At 46.9% G+C, this 19274-nt stretch overlaps 1 protein-coding gene across 1 annotated transcript; it reads right to left on the bottom strand.

Moving 5' to 3' along the window:
* Positions 1-1244: 1244 nt before the first annotated feature.
* On the bottom strand, positions 1245-17832 carry LOC115548961 (opsin-3-like). The gene is made up of 3 exons (XM_030363920.1): positions 17133-17832; positions 1951-2279; positions 1245-1274 (listed from the first exon to the last, which is right to left on the bottom strand). The coding sequence occupies exons 1-3, from the start codon at positions 17500-17502 to the stop codon at positions 1245-1247; spliced, it is 729 nt and encodes a 242-aa protein (XP_030219780.1). The 5' UTR covers positions 17503-17832.
* Positions 17833-19274: the final 1442 nt, after the last annotated feature.

Below are 19274 nucleotides of genomic sequence, written 5' to 3' on the forward strand. Positions count from 1 at the left end.
TCTCTCTCTCTCTCTCTCTCTCTCTCTCTCTCTCTCTCTCTCTCTCTCTCTCTCTCTCTCTCTCTCTCTCTCTCTCTCTCTCTCTCTCTCTCTCTCTCTCTCTCTCTCTCTCTCTCTCTCTCTCTCTCCTGTCAGTTAAACGCGTTATTAACGTCGTTAACGCAAACCAATTTTAACGGCGCTAATATTTTTATCGAGCAATTAACACAATTTATTTATTTATTATTTTTTTTGAGTTAACTGAGTGAGTTAACTATGACATTAATGTGATTAATCGTGATTAAATATTTTAATCGCTTGACAGCACTAATATATATATAGATAGACGTAGTAGCAAATTCTGTACAGAAACTGATTATTACATGTTTTTCTATTTTACTTTTATTTGTTGAGTAAATAAAGAAAATTATAATTTTTCTGTTGGTCATATCTATTGCATAAACATACCCTTATAGTCTTTGTTCCTCTACAGAAAATAATATAATATAGTGCACTTTCAGGGAGACTTTGGCCTAACACATTCAGCCAGTTGGAACAGAAGAACACACCAGAATAGGTCTGCTTAGTAAGAAGGATTTGATGCCGCATTCCTACACTTACTTGGAAGTAATCCAAGTATTCAGAATACAATACTCAGATTGAGTAATGTAACGTAACACGTTACAAATTACATTTTTGGGCATGTATTCTGTTTTCTGCAACTGGATACATTTTAAAATATCCTTCCCAACACTGTATGTTGGACACCGGCCGCTGTTTGGACTGCCGGGGGTTAAACCGGTGTAATCCTCTGATTTCAGACTTCACCACGGTAGCATTTCAGTACAACAATCAACGTGGTTTGAGGTTTAGGATTTGGTTCAAGAGTTTGATTGGTTTTAGGGTTTGGTTTAAGGGTGAGGTAGAGGATGGTTAAATGGTTTGGTTTTATAGTTTAGTTTAAGTTATAGGGTTTGGTTTTAGAGTTTAGTTTATGTTATAGGGTTTGGTTTTAGGTAGGCTTATGTTTGGTTATAGGGTTTGATTTTGATTCAGTCCCAGGACGGCCCCTTACAATTCAGGGGAAGGTAAAGTTCAGACAGTGTTTGCCATGGTCGACGCCAGGGAAAAACTAGGAGGCATGCAGAAACTTTCTGATTTTGCATGTCGTTTCTTAAAGTCTATTGCAAAGTGCACTCACTACTTCAAATGAAATGCTGTAAATCTTTCACTTAAAATGTATAGCTTACATTTCACCCTCTGGTTCAGCTGCTTCCACTTTCAGCGACATACGCCTACATACACACACAACGTGTTTATACTCAAAGAAAATAAGCTCAACTGGCAAATAATAACAAATAAACTGTAAAAATTGTGAATGTTTTCCTGAGTATTAAGTGATTTTAAAATTAGCGTGATTTATATTTTAGGCATTTATTAAATGTGCAAAACATAGCAGAAAGGCACATTCCTGTTATTCTTCAGAGATGAAAGGAATTTGTAAAATGTATGAAAATAATGTTGTACGATACATCCATCCCTGCTGCAATACATTACATTTCTAGGCTTTCACCCAGTCATCTGAAAAAGGGGCCTGACACAACACTCTGATGTTCCCGTCAATGTCATTATTTTGGTGCTCGTTGTAAAAGTAAACTCCTACCTCCTCCACTTCACGCCGAGCCCCACATCACAGTATGGCAACCATCAGCGCTGTTTTTAACCTTTGAGACTTTTACGGTTGCCAGTTTTCAACTTGATGCACAGTGAAATGTATATAGAACTCCAATAACTGCTTGCCAGGTACCTCCATCCCAAAGATAAAAGCTATGAATAGAGGAACACAATGGCACTGAAGCATACAGAGGAACCCCCGCAAAAATACCCCTTGAGGCCGATTGTTGTTCTGCTTTTTTCAGCGTCCCTTAAAATCTCCTCAATCCATGTCACGTGATCACTCTCCTCACGTACCTGCTTGATGGCGCGGAACAGCTGGCCGTAGCAGTACACGATGACCATGAAGGGAAGCACCAGGCAGGCCACAAACAGGCACACGATGTAGGAGATGTTGTTGGTGGTCTTGGCCGTCCAGTCCACCGAGCAGGTGGTCCCGGGCCCCTCGGGGCCGTACCGGCTCCAACCGAAGAGCGGGGGGAGGGTCCAGAGCAGGGAGTAGGCCCAGGACAGGCCGATGCCCAGGGACACCTTGCGGTAGTTGGATGCGTCGGCCTCAGTGGGGCCCATCATGGTGCTGTAGCGCTCGTAGGAGAGCACGGCCAGAGAGATCAGAGACACAATGCCTGAGGAGAGAAAAGAAGCAGAGGGTGGAGAGGTGAGGTCACAGACACGATGCCGGAGAAGAGGGAGCAGAGGGAGGTAAGGTCGTAAGGTCAAAGACGCGACGCCTGAGGAGCACATTTCTTATGTGGTTGTCATTGAAATTACATTGTGTTAATCTCTCTCTCTCTCTCTCTCTCTCTCTCTCTCTCCCCCCCCCCCCCCGTATCCCTATCCCACGTACAGCCGGATTGAGTTTGGTGGTTTATAGCTTCCACATCTTATTTTCTCAATAACTGCAGAGGGGAAAAAGGAAATCAAAATAAGTGATCGGGTAGGTGGTTTGTAAAGAGCCTCACAGAACAGCGTTCTGAGTTACAGATCCACTCAACGTGGATGACAGGCGCCTCTGAAATGCAATATGAAATGAAAAGGCGAAAGCTTCTAAGGAGTTTCAAAGAGGTTTGTCTGTTTTTCCTCTCCTCAACCACATTTATTATTTATTTTTCCCTTTTGTTCACTTCTTGCTCACCACTCCCTAAAATCCACCCTTATTCTCTCTCTCTCTTCAAGGGTCTCTCCCGCTCTCTTTGTCATTTCATGATCACTCTCTTTCCATTTCCCCCTTCATCTATTTGCCTATGTTTCCATGTCTCTCATTCTGTCATCCTAGCCATTAAGGAGCAGGTATTTACATTAACACTTGACAACAATTTGTCATAAGAAGGTGAAACAATATATCGCTGTCGGTACAGTAAGGATGTTCATAGAACCAAGTGCAAAGGACTAACCACCCCTGTTAACCCATTCCCCGTACACAACAAAGATAGCTAGGTTTAGATGCTACCCAGGTACTATAACTAAGTGCGACAGAGAATAAGTGTGTACAATAAGTGCCACGACGAGCAATATCAAATAAGTAGGAGGGGTATGTTAACCACAACACTCGCCTGCCCTAACCCTATCCCACAGCCTACTACGTCCAACTGCTGCATATCCAAATCAAACCTGGCTTCATATTAAAAACAAGGGGTTGTCATCTGGTTGTAAACAGCCAACTTGTTTTTGTCTCAAGACAAGAGGCACCTACCGACACACCATCGATGTCCGCCAACAGCGTGGGAGAATCAGATGCCATTTTTACACTGCCAAGCTGGTACGGTCACGGCTTGGCACACCCTGCAGTTTCACTTTCTTCCCTGTGTAAAACCGCAGGGGTATATTCCCCCTTCGTCAAGGAGCTGGCTTTCTTGGCTCATTGGAGCAGGAGGGACCACGCACAGAGAATAGACCTCTTTAGAATAATTTGCATACTCAGAATGTTTTATTATTTTTTTAATCAAGCCACTCGAATGCAAGAATGAGTAGACTAAATATCAGTGTAGGCTACATTATAACTATAAGTACAAAAATGGCAACATATTCGTTAATTAGCTGACTTTTTTATCCCGACGAAAGCCTCGTAAGGAAAGACCCTCTTCTGCTTTCTCATAGATCGCACCATCTTTCAAAGTCCTCGTTAAATGCGACTTTATCGTCTTCTCTCCTATGATGGTCACTAGCTCACGGATTTTCACAGTCTCTTTAGTTAGAATATAAATACTCATGTTAATGTCGCTGTTGTAGCGACAACCCAGCAACACCTCTTCCCAAGTCCCGCCCCTGGAACCGTCTAATCTCATTTACATGAAAATGAAACCCCCAATATGTGTAAGGAACGAGAGGGTAAATTGGGGTGCGAAATCAAGTTGGTAATTACCTTGGTCAGTGGAAACGCGATACCATGACGGGAAAAAAGCAAGGTATGAGACGGGCATATTTGGCAGTGTAAAAACGACAAGAGATAGAAGGAGATTAGAGATTAGAGAGAGGCAGTGTCTGTCTGTTTGTGTACGCTCACCCTTGCGTGTGCCCTGGTGATGGTAAACCACCATGAGCGCTGCTCCACTGTGTGGAAGTCAGCATGTCTCTCTGTGTGCGGTACCACCAGTTGTCTCCAGGGAGCAGGCCTCTGTGTACCTCTAGACCAGGGCCTCACACTTTGTGTCTGTTGCTACCAGTGGAGGCTACTCCAGTGAGGAGAGGGAAGAAGATCCTCCTTAACATTGTTAAAAGAAAAGAATGTAGGATGCCCAGACTACTGTAATGAATGAATGCCCTTAAATATGACTACTTTTATACCTTTGTACATGTTTGTTTCCCTGGGTAAAGGGACATTAGCACCCCCTATCACCTATTGAAAATTCCTCCCTCAGCCTCCATTGACTCCCATTCACGGCAGTGCTGGCTGCAGGTGAATAACAGGGGGTTCAATGGGAGACAGGCCTCTGATAGGGTGTGACTAGCTAAGGGATCTGAATCGCGCCAACTACTATTCACGAATAGGCTGGAGCTCTGGCTACACTAAACCAATGGCTACGAGAACCAACGACACCGCTCAGTCGAATGCTTTGCTTCCAACGGGCGGTGCGCTACTGTTCGTTGAGGTACAGTGCGGCCCTGTTCACTTTTATTGTAGTGTAGTGTACCGAAATAAACGTGCTAATCCTACCTATTTTTCGACGCTCCTCCGTTGGGTTACCAAGCCATCTGAAAGGGTGAGAAAACGTGGCGCTACACACTCAGTTATTCTGAATTCATTTAAAAAATATCCCGTTTGGTATGACCAGGGCCTCGTTTCCCGATAACGATGGATCTTCGCTCGTACGATCATTCTCATGATGGATCTTGCGAACCATCGTGAATTTCTTTGGAGCGTTTCCCGGAACTCCTCTTAGCATGAACGCGCGTTCACTGCACTCACGACGTTCGTAGGATTGTAACTGTCTACTGACATGGTGCTGAAATGGGCTCCGTACTGAGGGAGACGCAGGAATGTAGCAGGAAAATGGGGTTAAAAAGCATTAAAATATCTCCCCATCAAGGCCAACAGCAGAGTAGCCTAGGAAAAGAATTGACTGCAATAATTTGAATGCTAAAGACATTAAAACGCAATTGATTAGGCCTAGGCCTTTTTACGCTTCCAAGCCGGTTCGGTTGCAGCTTGGCACGCTCGGCGATTTCACCTTCTTATCTCAAGTTTGCCCACGCCGTGACGAACCCCCGGTCGTCACGGCGCAGGCTTTCTTGGTCCACTGGAAAAGGCGGGGCTGCGCACGGAGCCTAGACCTCTTTAGAGTAATTTGTATTATTGCATACTCCCTGCATAAAGGCAGGGAGCTACAATATATATATATTAGAGCTGTCAAGCGATTAAAATATTTAATCGTGATTAATCGCATTAATGTCATAGTTAACTCTAATTAATTGCGATTAATCGCAATTTTTTTTCTATGCTAAATATCCCTTGATTTTTTTGTCCCATAATTCTTCTCATTTTAATTCTCTTATCAACATGGTGAAGTGCATCGGCTTGCCTTGTGCAAATGATTTTTTATTGATAACAACATTGGCATATACACTGATCAAAACAGGACGATACAAAAAAAGAGCCTATAGTGCAATTAAACGACTGCTTTGAACAAATGTCATTTGAACATAGCAGTCAGGCTACTGCTTCTTTGTTTTGAGCCAAAAAAAAGTTTTTTTTTTTTTTTTTTTATAAAATAATTGCGTTAATCGCGCGATAAAAAATTTAACGCCGTTAAATTTGGTTTGCGTTAACGCCGTTAATAACGCGTTTAACTGACAGCTCTAATATATATATATATATATGTGTGTATATATGTGTGTGTGTGTGTGTTTACATCTAAAGCCTTCAATACAAGTGAAAATGCTATTGAGAGGATGCAGGGATCCCATGTTCATAATGGAAAACTGCACAGCTGTAACACTAGGGGATCACATTAATTCTCACAAATCAAATTTGGGACAAAAAAGTCCAAAAGTTAGATGTCTGTTGATATGCGGTCTTGGCTTCGATCGGTCAGAAAGGAAAACAAGCAAATGACATTTAGGCAACTGGGACATGTAACCAGACTACCTTCTGCTAGAAGAGTGAACAGGTCCTTTAACCAGACTACCTTCTGTTAGAAGAGTGAACAGGTCCTTTAACCAGTCTACCTTCTGTTAGAAGAGTGATCAGGTCCTTTAACCAGACTACCTTCTGGCTCTAGAAGAGTGACCAGCTAATATTGGCTTGAGGGACGAGGCCCGGCCGGAAGTCCTTGATGCAAGGTTCTTCTAAAGTGCTAACGTTTTTTTGGCAGAAAATTGCAAATTATTTGATCAAAACTAGAAATTTTCGTTTATTGGTGTATTTTTTACATTCAATTGAAAAACGCATGAATCGATAAATTCTCGGACGTTTTTCTGCGCACGAGGGTGCCAGGTCCCAGGGTGGAGATGTTAAAACTGACCAGAGGTTGCGTTAACCGACAAATGTCCGTCATTGACGGATACTTTTTAACTATGACGGAAAAATCTGAAGGCAGTCCGTCATTTTGACGGATTTTACAATGACCATTACCAATAATAAACATAAGAATAAAAATCACAATTGAAGTAACAGGCAAGTTGTGACAGTTTTCTTATTCTACATAAGCTTCATTGCCGACACCAACTTTCAAACTGAGCCGAAGTTACGGCAGTTCTGGTGTTCAGTGGGTCGATACATTGTAGCCAGCTGAGCAAGTGTTCAGCTCCATCGCGCTCAAAGCCATGCTCCGATTTAAAACCATTAGCACAGTCTGAGATGTAGCCTAGGCTGCAGTAGGCTAGGCTATCTACCTATGTAGCTATGTTTCAGTAGGCTGTTTCCCCTTCTCAATCATCTGCAGAAAACATGTAATTTTGCAGAGATGCATTGAGCTGTTTGTGTCACTTCGCTGTCACCTGTACGTGATCAGTGCTGTTGTTGTTAAGGACGCTTAGGATCACGGCTGCTCGAATATCTGCGATCATTTTAATGAAAGTACAGGCAAACCAACATTTAGGCTTACATTGTGCAGGGGGTGGTTAAACTTAAAATTATCACACACATCTAATTATCCTACGGCAGAATCCGATGGCCGTCCGTTACTTTGACAGATAGACTAATGAATCGCTACCGGTAGCCTTCACGCCCGACCTGTTGGTGGCGTGCTCGTGCATATTAATTATCTATTTATTAGCTGTCATCTCTTTCATCGCTCGTGAATTCGTTGTCTATCCGGATAGAGCATACGGTCAGCATCACAAGTTACGATCAGCATTACGATCACAGCCCTTCCTGAAAAAAAATCGGTGTTATGATTTGGTGTAGCAAGATGTCACGGCAGCTAAGTGTAAAAGGATTTTTTAAAAAGCCCAGCTCCGCTGGTCTTGAGAGAGGAGAGAAGAGAGGGAGCGATTTGCTGGAGGATGATGAAGAAGGGGGGCCTGCAGTAACGGCTGTTCTGTCAGCGGCACCGGCAGCGAAAGCAACAAGCGGGAAGGAGGTCAGGCGGGAGTACAGGGTTCAGTGGGAGAGGGAGTTTACTTGGCTGAGGGCAGAAGGAAGCAAAATGTTTTGTGACATCTGCAGGAGAGCAAAAGCCAACAATGGATTTGTTAAGGGCTGCACGACGATGCAGAAATCGGCCCTAAATGACCACAAAAGCAGCCACAGCCACATCGCATCCTGCGTGGTGGTCAATCAGAGTGTGCAGATGGAGAAGCACGTCGACAAATCCCAGGTTGCCTGTAACGCGGCACTAAAAACACAACTTAAGGTTGTGTTACACATGGCCAATACAAGTACACCTAGCCATCAGTATCCCAAACTGATTCACCTCTTACAGTCTGCTGGGTGTCCAAACTTGAGTGCACACACGTACACTCACCATGACACAGTCATGCAGCGACCGTAACCTCTGCCATTGATGACCGCATCGCAAACAGCAGATACGTGGGTGTGATAGTTGATGAAACCACTAACATAACTGTTGAGAAAATGCTGATAACATACCTAACACTTCAACAGAATGGGGAGCCAGAAACAGTGTTCATTGGCAACTATGCCATACCTTCTGGCACTGCCGAATGCATCACAGCGAAAATAAAAGATGTGCTTTCAGGTCGTGGTGTAGTGATGTCTCGGGTTGTTGGGTTGGGAAGTGATGGGGCAAATGCGATGGTGGGACGAAAAAACGGAGTCGCACAACAGCTGCGCCAGAATGACTGTCCCTACATCATAAACATTCATTGTGGTGCGCACAGGACGGCACTGGCAGCCCGAGACGCATCAAAGGCGGTGCGTGAAATAGATGCTTATGTCACCACCGTCAACAACATCTACACGTTCTACAAGAATTCCCCCATCCGAACACATAGACTGAATGAACTCCAAAAAGAAATGGAGGATCACGACTTGCTGAGTCTGAAGCAGCCATCTGCTACGCGCTGGCTGTCCCTGGAGAGGGCAGTTAAGGGCGTACGGGCAAATTGGGTTGCTCTGGTGCTGGAGCTCGAGGAGGAGGAAGCCGCGAGAGACTGTCCGGTAGCGAAGGGTCTGAGGAGGCAGCTCCAGAAGTTCACATTCCCTGCCCTGACACACCTCCTCACTGACGTGCTATCTGTGGTCAACAGGATGAACCTCACTTTCCAAAAAGAGGACGTCAACATATCCTCCATCCAGCCAGTGGTCAACATGACACTTGCCACCTGGATGACCTGATAAGTGAGCCAGGTGTGGCGGAGAGAAAGTTCAAAGAGGCGTCACAGGACGGCAGATTCTGTGGCATCACCCTCACGCAGCCAAATGCTCAGCCAAATGCTCTTCTCCAATCTGTGCTCCCAATACCTGGCAGAGATCACCAAGTCAGTAAAAAAAAGATTTCCCGAGGAGCATCTGGGAATCATCGCAGATCTCGACACCGTGCTCAACGCCTCGCGCTATCCTACAGCTGACAGCGCGTTGAAGACCCACGGACTAGAGGCATTGGAGCGCGTCTGTGCCCACTACGGGTCACCGCGGGGTGCAGCTGCACCACTGGTTGAGAATGACCGCATGCAGAGGGATTTTCTCCCGATGAAGAGAGTGCTGGCAGGGTCGGGAAATCCCTCGTTCAGGGGCTCCTGTCGGCTGCTCATCACTTCGCTAGGGGAAATGTTTCCCGATTTTAGAGCGCTGGCTGAAGTGGCGCTGGTTATCCCAGTGTCAAGTGTTGCAGCTGAGCACGGATTCAGCCTTCAAAATAACATAAAAACCGCCACGAGAAGTCGTCTGTCGGAGGCAAAGACGCAGCATCTAATGACAATCGCCTCGGCAGCAGTATCCATCGATACGTTTGATTTCAAGCAAGCAAGCACACTTTTCAAATCCATGCGGGCAAGAAGGAAAGTTTGAGCTGCCTACAGAAGATTACCAAGAATTATAAGTGGACTGTTCATTTTCACTATAATTGTCTTCGTTCAGCTAAAAATAGCCCATTACAGCCCATACATCGTTCTATGTTAAGGCACAACAGCCGCAATGTTTTAAAAGCGGAAAAATCGAGATCTCACCGTCAGAAAGAAATGCATAAATAAATTATTAATTATTATTGAAACACGCTTGTTCTGTGAATTATTTTTTTTAATGAAAATAAGTCAATAAAAACAAGTGAGGCTATTGAATATAAGCATTATAGCTTAGGCCTAGGCCTATATTACCATTTAAAAGTTAAAATAAAATGACAGATAATAATGGACAATGAAAGATTTTTTACGACCCTGTCCGTCAAAATGACGGACAATGAAAAAGTCTAGCGCAACCTCTGAAACTGACCCATGTGTTTTCGTGGTTCATGTCTTCATGTTAGGATTAGTACTGTGGACGCCTGAAACACAAATGATGACGTCATCGCCTCCCCACCAGCTGGGCGACATTAGAGCATTGAATTACTGGGGATCAAGCAGCGAAGCTGCGAGACAACCTATTGTTTCGTATGAATTCCTATTATTATTATTTTACCTCCATGGGAGTCTATGGCAGCCCATAGAACGCCTTGGTGATAAGTTGTGAAATTTAGTACACTGGTTCAGGACAGTCCCATCAGCCCATGAAGCAAATTTGAGGTCGCTAGCTCATCAGCTCTAGCGCCACCAACAGGTCAAAGTTGGACATGCATTCATGTTTATAACTTTCGACCCATTCATCCGATATTCACAAACAAGGTATCATTGAATTCCTTGATCCAAGCCGAGTGCAACTATAGCCAATCAAATTCATCCGCGAAGCCGCCAAACAGGAAGTGCCAATATCTCAGCAGCCCTTTGACATATCATAACCAAACTTAGCGACCGTCAACCTCTAGGGGGCGCTGTAATTAACAAAGATGTGTGTTAACTCTTCTCTCTTCACATGAGTATATTTCAATCAAATTTCCAATGTCTGGTGATACTATCAGACCACCCCATGTAGCTATTAAAATATTTCCAACATCAGAATTTGGCCGCCATGTTGAAAGTTGTCAAAATCAATAGTACATATCCACAGGACACAAATTATGTCCAATCATCATGAAACTTGCCATATATGATATTCAGACCAAGCTGAACAAATGTGCTACACAGCTTTTTCAGATTCAAAACCTTTTGGCCGTGACAGCCAATCAAACTTGACGGCAAAGACGCCAAACAGGAAGTATGCCTGTTCTCAGCATCTCTTTAACATATCATAGCCAAACTTGGTACATAGACTCATGACATCATTCTGGGGACATCCAAACAATTTGTTGACCTTTGACCTCAGGGGGACGTCAAACACGAAGTGAGCTCATTTCTCTGCAAGGCCATCATGCATCCAAACCAAACTTGGCTCACAGTCTTATGACCGTATCCTGATGATGGCCAAATAATTGGGCCTCATCAATGCCTGGGGGGGGGGTTGTTGGCAGCAAGTCTATTCTGGCCCTTTCAAAGCAACTTCAATGTATTTTCATTGTGATAAACATTTCCCAATAACATCATGTAGCCACCTAACGGATTACGTCTGCCTGTTAGAGAGCTGGAGGTGCAGGCAGGCAGGTAGGACCCAAACGCAGACGGTATTGAGGGAAACGGCACTTTATTCAGACCTAAAGGCTAAGGCACAGGTATCGGGGAACTCGGGAGACAACAGGGAACTCGAAAGGGAACAAGGAACACGGAACACGCAGGACTACAACCAACACTAACCACAGCAAACCACACACAAACCACACAATGACAGCACACCGAACAAAGGAAAGACGAGGGCTTAAATAACAAACACAACGAGGAACAGCTGAGACACATTAGGGGAGGGAACAGCAATCAACACAGGAGGGAAAACCAGGGAGACACCCACACCCTGACAGTACCCCCCCCTTAAGGGTCGACTCCCAGGCGACCCACGACAAGCAAAAAACAAAGAAAGTCAAACCCAAAACGGGTGGGTGGAGGGGCGCCAGGAGGGGGGAATCAAAAAAAATGGACTGCGGCAGAGCCGAGGGACGTCAGGCGGGCGTCCAGAAAACTGCCCCAGGGCATGGCAGGGAGCCTCAGGCGGACGGCCTGGGGGGCAAGCAGAGGCAGAGTGAAGGCGGAACCCTTCAGGAGGCCGGCGGCAAGGACGATGAGGGCTCAGTCCCTCAGGAGACCTGCAGTGGCACAGAACCCCCTCAGAAGGCCGGCAGCGGTGAAGGCGGAACCCTTCAGGAGGCCGGCGAAGGCGAGGTAGAGGGCGGGTCCCCTCAAGAGGAAGGCCAGGTAGAGGGCGGGTCCCCTCAGGAGGAAGGCCAGGTAGAGGGCGGGTCCCCTCAGGAGGCAGGCCAGGTAGAGGGCGGGTCCCCTCAGGAGGCAGGCCAGGTAGAGGGCGGGTCCCCTCAGGAGGAGGGCCAGGCAAAGGGCGGGTCCCCTCTGGTGGACAGGGTAGAGGGCGGGTCCCCTCGTGTAGAAGGCCAGGCAGAGGGCGGGTCCCCTCTGGTAGAAGGCCAGGCAGAGGGCGGGTCCCCTCTGGTGGACAGGGTAGAGGGCGGGTCCCCTCTGGTAGAAGGCCAGGCAGAGGGCGGGTCCCCTCTGGTGGAAGGCCAGGTAGAGGGCGGGTCCCCTCTGGTAGAAGGCCAGGCAGAGGGCGGGTCCCCTCTGGTAGAAGGCCAGGCAGAGGGCGGGTCCCCTCTGGTAGAAGGCCAGGCAGAGGGCGGGTCCTCTCTGGTAGAAGGCCAGGTAGAGGGCGGGTCCCCTCTGGTGGACAGGGTAGAGGGCGGGTCCCCTCTGGTGGAAAGACGGGCAGAGGGCGGGTCCCCTCTGGTGGAAAGACAGGCAGAGGGCGGGTCCCCTCTGGTGGAAGGCCAGGTAGAGGGCGGGTCCCCTCTGGTGGAAGGCCAGGTAGAGGGCGGGTCCCCTCTGGTGGAAGGCCAGGTAGAGGGCGGGTCCCCTCTGGTAGAAGGCCAGGTAGAGGGCGGGTCCCCTCTGGTAGAAGGCCAGGCAGAGGGCGGGTCCCCTCTGGTAGAAGGCCAGGTAGAGGGCGGGTCCCCTCTGGTGGACAGGGTAGAGGGCGGGTCCCCTCTGGTGGAAAGACGGGCAGAGGGCGGGTCCCCTCTGGTGGAAAGACAGGCAGAGGGCGGGTCCCCTCTGGTGGAAAGACAGGCAGAGGGCGGGTCCCCTCTGGTGGAAGGCCAGGTAGGGGGCGGGTCCCCTCTGGTGGACAGGGTAGAGGGCGGGTCCCCTCTGGTGAAAGGCCAGGTAGAGGGCGTGCCTCCCCTGGACGGTCTGGAGGGCGGACCCCCTCCGGTGGAAGCAGAGGCCGGTACCCCTCTGGAAGGAGCAGGGGGCCGGCCCCCCCAGGCAGGAGCGGAGGACGGACCACCTCAGGCAGGCGAACAGGCCGGTACCACGCCGGAAAGCGAGGAGTGGGCTCAGGAACCGGACAGGGCTCGGGGACCGGAGTCAGTGCGGGAGCTGGAGTACCAGGAGGAACCGGGTGGTTCCCCACACCCTCCCAGCGCTCCATTGTCTTATTTATTTTGGCTAGTAAATCCTCCAACTTACGGCCAAATTGAGCGTCCGCTGGGTCCCATCGGGGTGCTGTCATTCTGTTAGGGGGCTGGAGGTGCAGGCAGGCAGGTAGGACCCAAACGCAGAGGGTATTGAGGGAAACGGCACTTTATTCAGACCTAAAGGCTAAGGCACAGGTATCGGGGAACTCGGGAGACAACTCGGAACTCGGGAGACAACAGGGAACTCGAAAGGGAACAAGGAACACGGAACACGCAGGACTACAACCAACACTAACCACAGCAAACCACACACAAACCACACAATGACAGCACACCGAACAAAGGAAAGACGAGGGCTTAAATAACAAACACAACGAGGAACAGCTGAGACACATTAGGGGAGGGAACAGCAATCAACACAGGAGGGAAAACCAGGGAGACACCCACACCCTGACACTGCCAGCAAAATTAGTTTATTGTGTCCCATTCTGCTTGACCCCCACATTGCTGCTCGCTATATTTATTATTTGTTTTTTATTTAGCCCCTTTGTAAATGTTATTACTAACTGAACATTAAAAAGTATTTCTGCTCAATCTAAAAGGTTTAACGTCTGCTATCTGCTCCTCGACTGAATGTTTGTATACAGCGTATCAGCGCCTTCAATATGTTCTACAGCGTTTCTACTTGTCCCTGTACTATTACCCCAATAGATAGTTGCAGTCTACATGGGCGAAAACATAGTTTTCGCCCATGTAGACGGGACCTAAGTCATATGTGTATACATTCCAAAAAGCATTTATAAATCCTTCTTTGAGCATTCATTAATATTGCGCAGATTTGATTGCAGTGCTTCACGCAGCGTGAAGGCAGCAACAAAGTGTTAATAACAATGGATCCCGAGTTCCTATACTAGGCATTATGATGGCGGTCCTCTGCGTAGTGCAGTGATGTCTAGTTAGTAGAGATCAACGGATGAGCTGCAATGTCATCCCGAGTTCCGCGTCCAGACAAAAAGCCTGTTGGCTCGCTAAAATGTCCAACCACTATGAAATGTCCCCTGTTGTCAGCGAACATAGCCAACATGGTCTTATTATAGCCCGATCATTAACTAAAAGCCACATCGAAAGAATAAAGCATCCAGCATATCATTTCAACAATGTGTGAGGGCATATGCAGCAGGGATGATCGCACAGTGGAATGCTTATGGAAAACCAGCGGAAGAGCGCTGGGCGGAGATTTCAGAAAAATATAATTTGTCAGTTTGCCGTTCGTCTCGTCAATATGTTAACCTACATATTTATTTATTTACTTATTTATTTCAACTGCGAACCGCCCGCAATTCATCCAAGTATTATTTTTTTCAAGCCATCCACCCAACCCGTGGATTATCCACGGTGTCCGGATATGACCGCCAACCGCGCATCTCTACTAGTCTTTACTTTACTAGTTTGTTCTTTACTAGTTAGTAAACACGGCCCGTGTGCTCCAGCAGTTTGTGGGATTCCCTCCATGTCAACAATGGACACGAAAAAAGGGTAGATCGCAAGCATGTCGCATTACAAGACCTCGTCTCGTCGCCGACGTTTCTAAATCGTGTACCACTCGCAAATTTGTCTGCGACGAACGAATCGGGGCAAAATCGGGTGAAATCGTGTAGTTTGAACCAGCCATAAGCAAGCAGCAGCAGCAGCGCCATTGTGCGAATTCCCTACTAAACCAAACGAGACTCGTAATGGTAGGTAAAACAATACTTTATTAAAGCATGCAATTGTGAAAAAGAAAACATAAAGTGCTTGCATGATATTGAAGCCTACAGCGATCGTTAGTTAACTTGTATGGCAGTGCTCATTTCTTTACTCATGGGCCATGGCAACCCGATTGATACCTGCTGCAGTACTCTGATTGGCTGAATCATTGAGAACGTTTTAGACTCAATCAATATAAGGCCGCGGGGAGACGGAGCACTGTTCTTTTGTATAGTAACAATATTTCGCCCAAACATTACTAAGAAACGAAATAGGCAAAAAAAAAGATATATATATTTATTTTCTTCACGATAAGTGGGGCGGCCATTATTGGCCCCGCGGCCACATAGGTTCCGGCGCCTATGTATCTGTGGTTGTGTCTCATGGCAGCAAATTGTATTCGATGAGAAGTCGAACCAGTATTTTCTCGACCTTGCAGTCATTTAAAAACAGAGCTCCACTCAAAGTACAACTCAATTTCCGAGCGATGATCCAGCTGCGCCTCGGTCATCAAGAGTAGTTAAGAGACAGACAAATACAGAGCTCTTTGTTAATGCTACCACTAAAAATTCTTCATCGTAATTCTCTCTCTCTCTCTCTCTCTCTCTCTCTCTCTCTCTAATCACTCTCTCTCTCTCTCTCTTTAATCACTCTCTCTCTCTCTCTTTAATCACTCTCTCTCTCTCTCTCTCTCTCTTTAATCACTCTCTCTCTCTCTCTCTTTAATCACTCTCTCTCTCTCTCTTTAATCACTCATTCAAAACCAATGAAAGGGTTAATCATCCCATTGTGTAAACACAGACTCCACTAACTCTATCTGGATGCCAATAGAGTTGAGCATAGATCTTCTGAAAGGGCTTGAGACCAAGTCCCCTGCACGCCGGAGGACGTGTGATACAGAAAGTGAAAAAAAAACTGAAATTGCAGAGAGACAGAGAGAAAGAGAAAGACAGAGCTAGAGCGGTAGGTAAGTAGATAGATACATCGATACATCGGTAGATTGATCGATAGAGCATACAAAGCCAAAGCAAGGTGAGTGATTAATGACTTAAGAAACATGAAAATATTTTTTTTGGTTGAGGTAAAAAAATATCATTGCGGCGGTTATGACATGAACTCCACAGCAGTGGAGAGACGACTCCGGACGTTATCAGGACTAAATACTCTTATTATAACTCTGAGTATTTAATCCTAAGTAGATGAGCCTGCTGCATATCAGCGTAAAGCCTCGAACATTGAGGGGTCTCATCGAAGCTTTGCATCAACAGAGAGGGTCCGAGCGAGGGGCGCTACGCCCTTGATGAAGGTAACCCCCCTGAGGAGCCTTTAGGCAGTGACGGACTGGGATCAATAAACGGCCCTGGCACTTGCACCCACCAGCGGCCCGCGCGCGCAACTTACAGATACAACTTTTCACGCAGGGGGGAAAAAAACGCACTTTTGATAGCTACAGTGAGGTGAACTTAAACTTAAATGCGTTAAACAACTGCACCAAAACATGGACATATCAATGCACATCCCCAATGCATAAAAGATGAATAGATCAACAGAGCCGGCCGCTCCATAATAAAAACATGTCTTACCGTCTTGCAGTTAAAAAGGTATGCTACAAAAGAGCTTGCTCTTCTCAGCAACCCCGTATGCTTATAAATACTGCTTCTGGTGTTTGTGGATACAAACGAAATTCATCGTGCTCGTATCGGTCGATGTGATCATGCGGTGATAATGCTACCAGTGAGGGGCTATAAAGCAGTGATTCTGTGGGACCACGGGGATCTCCACACTCTAAGATATTGTCCCCGACCTCACACTATGCACATGCCCATATAAAGCAAAATAAGCATCCATAAGTTAAAATCTGTTGAAAACGTTTAGGCATATGCAACATGAGGAACAATGAGGATTATATTAATGACAAACAATCAACACAACTTCCAATGTGCTGTTCTACCCTGAAAACGAACAATAATATCCATCCACAGGCACAACCTGGGAAACCAAGACCCAGTCTGCACCCACCGCAACGACCATCTCTCATCCATCGCAAACCACCCCACAACAACCCAGTGCATCCCATTATACAAACCACCCCACAACAACTCAGTACATCACAGTAGACCAAACACCTCACAACAACCCAGTGCATCCCAGTATACAAACCACCTCACAAGAACCCAGTGCATCCCAGTATAAACACACCCTCCCACCCCAAACCAAACTTTTGCGACCTACCGAACAGGGAGTTGGCGAAGCCGTACCACACGCAGCCTGCCCCGCCGATCAGCCAGCGGCCCTGCGTGCTTGCGGCGAAGCTGAAGGGCGTCCCGAGCAGGCACACCAGCAGGTCGCTGAGTGCGATGTTAACCAGCAGCATGTTGATGGGAGAGCGCAGCAGCTTGTAGCGGCAGAACAGCACGAGCACCAGGAGGTTGGTGAGCAGCCCAAGCGTGCCAGTGACGCCCAGGCACACCGCCACCACCCGGTGCCCGGTCGGAGTGAGGCTGGTCCGGTACGCCCTCGTGTTCTCCAACTGAGCGCACAGCGCGCCGCCCGCACCGTCGCTCCCCGCGCAGCCGCTCAGGCTCGCGTTGGACGCGATCATCGCCAGCCTGTGCTTTTCCCGCTCAGTCAGCGCGCGGGAGCGTGGAGGTAGCAGGCTGCCGCTCGCGCAGAGAGTCTTTAAGATGTAATGTGGCCGATAACTTTAAGAAGATAAGCCTTATAAGTAGACAATAAGTACCTGCGAGACTGAGGAGAAAAATAGTTCACTCTATAGCGGTGGTGGGATCAAAATAAAACAACGATGTAAAGCTGTGTTTTAAAGTGAGGAACAGGAGGACTTTTTCCTGTTCTGTGTTGATGTGTTTGGAAAGCCATCAATGGAAGAAATCAGAGTTTGGGTGGGCTGGGCTCCACCGTTTGGCGGCTCAGGTTCACGGGATCGTGCGCTGTCTGAGGTACGGACACCCGACTGGTGTCTCCTCCAGTAGCGGTTCCTGGCCGAGCTCACCAGGGAGGCAAACTTGAACGCGCATTCATGAACGCGCGCAGTGCACCCGCACAAGCATGTCTTTAAGCGTATGCCTACACAATTTAAAAAACGCTGCGTGACGCGTCGTTTGGAGGCGAGAGGATAATAACTAAAATAACACTTAACAGTGTATCAGGAGTGCAAATGTGCAATGCTTCTAAACATCAAACGTGCAGACAAAGTTCAACTTCATAAAGTTGAGTTCATTCATGGTAGCGTACAGGGTCAACGACACGTATCTTCCAATCATATAAATATAATATTGTGGAAATTGCATTGAATGGAAAGAAACAATTTCTCATTGAGCACACGAATGCGTGACTCGTTTATTTCGTTAGAAAACCAAAACATTAAACTAACATTTAACGGGACAGCGATCCCTGAACAACCAAGACAGAGTAAACGATATGCATACAACAGTGAGGATTACATTAATTTCTCCTCCGGAATGTAGGCCTACTTTCTTAATGTTCCCATTACAACTTCAGTGAAAGCCGCGGCATCTCTTTCTGCCCTGACATCCTCAAATCCTAAGAATCGTTCGCACACACTCCCTTTCTCATTCACATATCTAAGGATGGCAGAGAGCTGACACTGGCAGGACTGTTATGTTGGGTGTGCAATAATAACCAACACGAACGCGTTACTTTACAGCCAACTCTTTATCTCCGTTCTTCAACCTACATTTGAGCTCTATCAACCTACATTACATAATGGCGAGTGGATAGTGCCAAACCTAAGGATAAACTGGAAGAGGTGAAGGAGCCGTCTTTGTCGCCGTGAGAACGTGTGAAATTTTGAATGGGATTGATTGGGACTGCAGACGAGAGAACAGCAGCGACGCCACGGCGACTGCATGAAAGTTCCGCCCACCGGCGGGGGTGTCACGGCGACGTAGGCCTACATACGGAAATTCAGACAAAGGCCGTGGCTGTTTCCCAAAGTGAAGGCTGCAGCCTTGCTAGGACGCGTCCTTGCTAGTCGCGTCCTATGGAGATGAGAATAGAGTGCTAGCTCGAGTGCTTCCTAGCGTTTTTAACGTTCAGACTTTGGAACGACTTGGTAGTGTGGAAGCGCTTCCGCTACCGCTTTTTAATACTGCGTGTCCGCTTGTAGACACATGTGCGCTTATGAATAAAACATGGCAGCAATCAAGCTGATCGATATTTATTTGACTTTCGTCTGATATGAATGCGGTCATGTCTCCTTCGCATGGAGCCTCTTTGGGGAAGTCACAGAAGCTTTGTTGCGGTTGATCGAATCGTCTTTATTAAAAGGAAAATCCATTAAATTTTTATAAAACTAAGTGAAATTGTCTGAGAACTTAATTCATGCATCACATT

This window comes from Gadus morhua, chromosome 8 (assembly GCF_902167405.1).
Source record: "Gadus morhua chromosome 8, gadMor3.0, whole genome shotgun sequence".
Taxonomy (NCBI): domain Eukaryota; kingdom Metazoa; phylum Chordata; class Actinopteri; order Gadiformes; family Gadidae; genus Gadus; species Gadus morhua.

Excerpts from the sequence above, each read along its gene's own strand:
- LOC115548961 (XM_030363920.1), bottom strand. The coding sequence starts at position 17,502 with ATGATCGCGTCCAACGCGAGCCTGAGCGGCTGCGCGGGGAGCGACGGT. Across the intron at positions 2,280-17,132 it reads CTTCGCCAACTCCCTGTTCG|GCATTGTGTCTCTGATCTCT; the intron begins GTAGGTCGCAAA and ends TTCTCTCCTCAG. Across the intron at positions 1,275-1,950 it reads TGTTCCGCGCCATCAAGCAG|GCGTATGTCGCTGAAAGTGG; the intron begins GTACGTGAGGAG and ends GTGTGTATGTAG.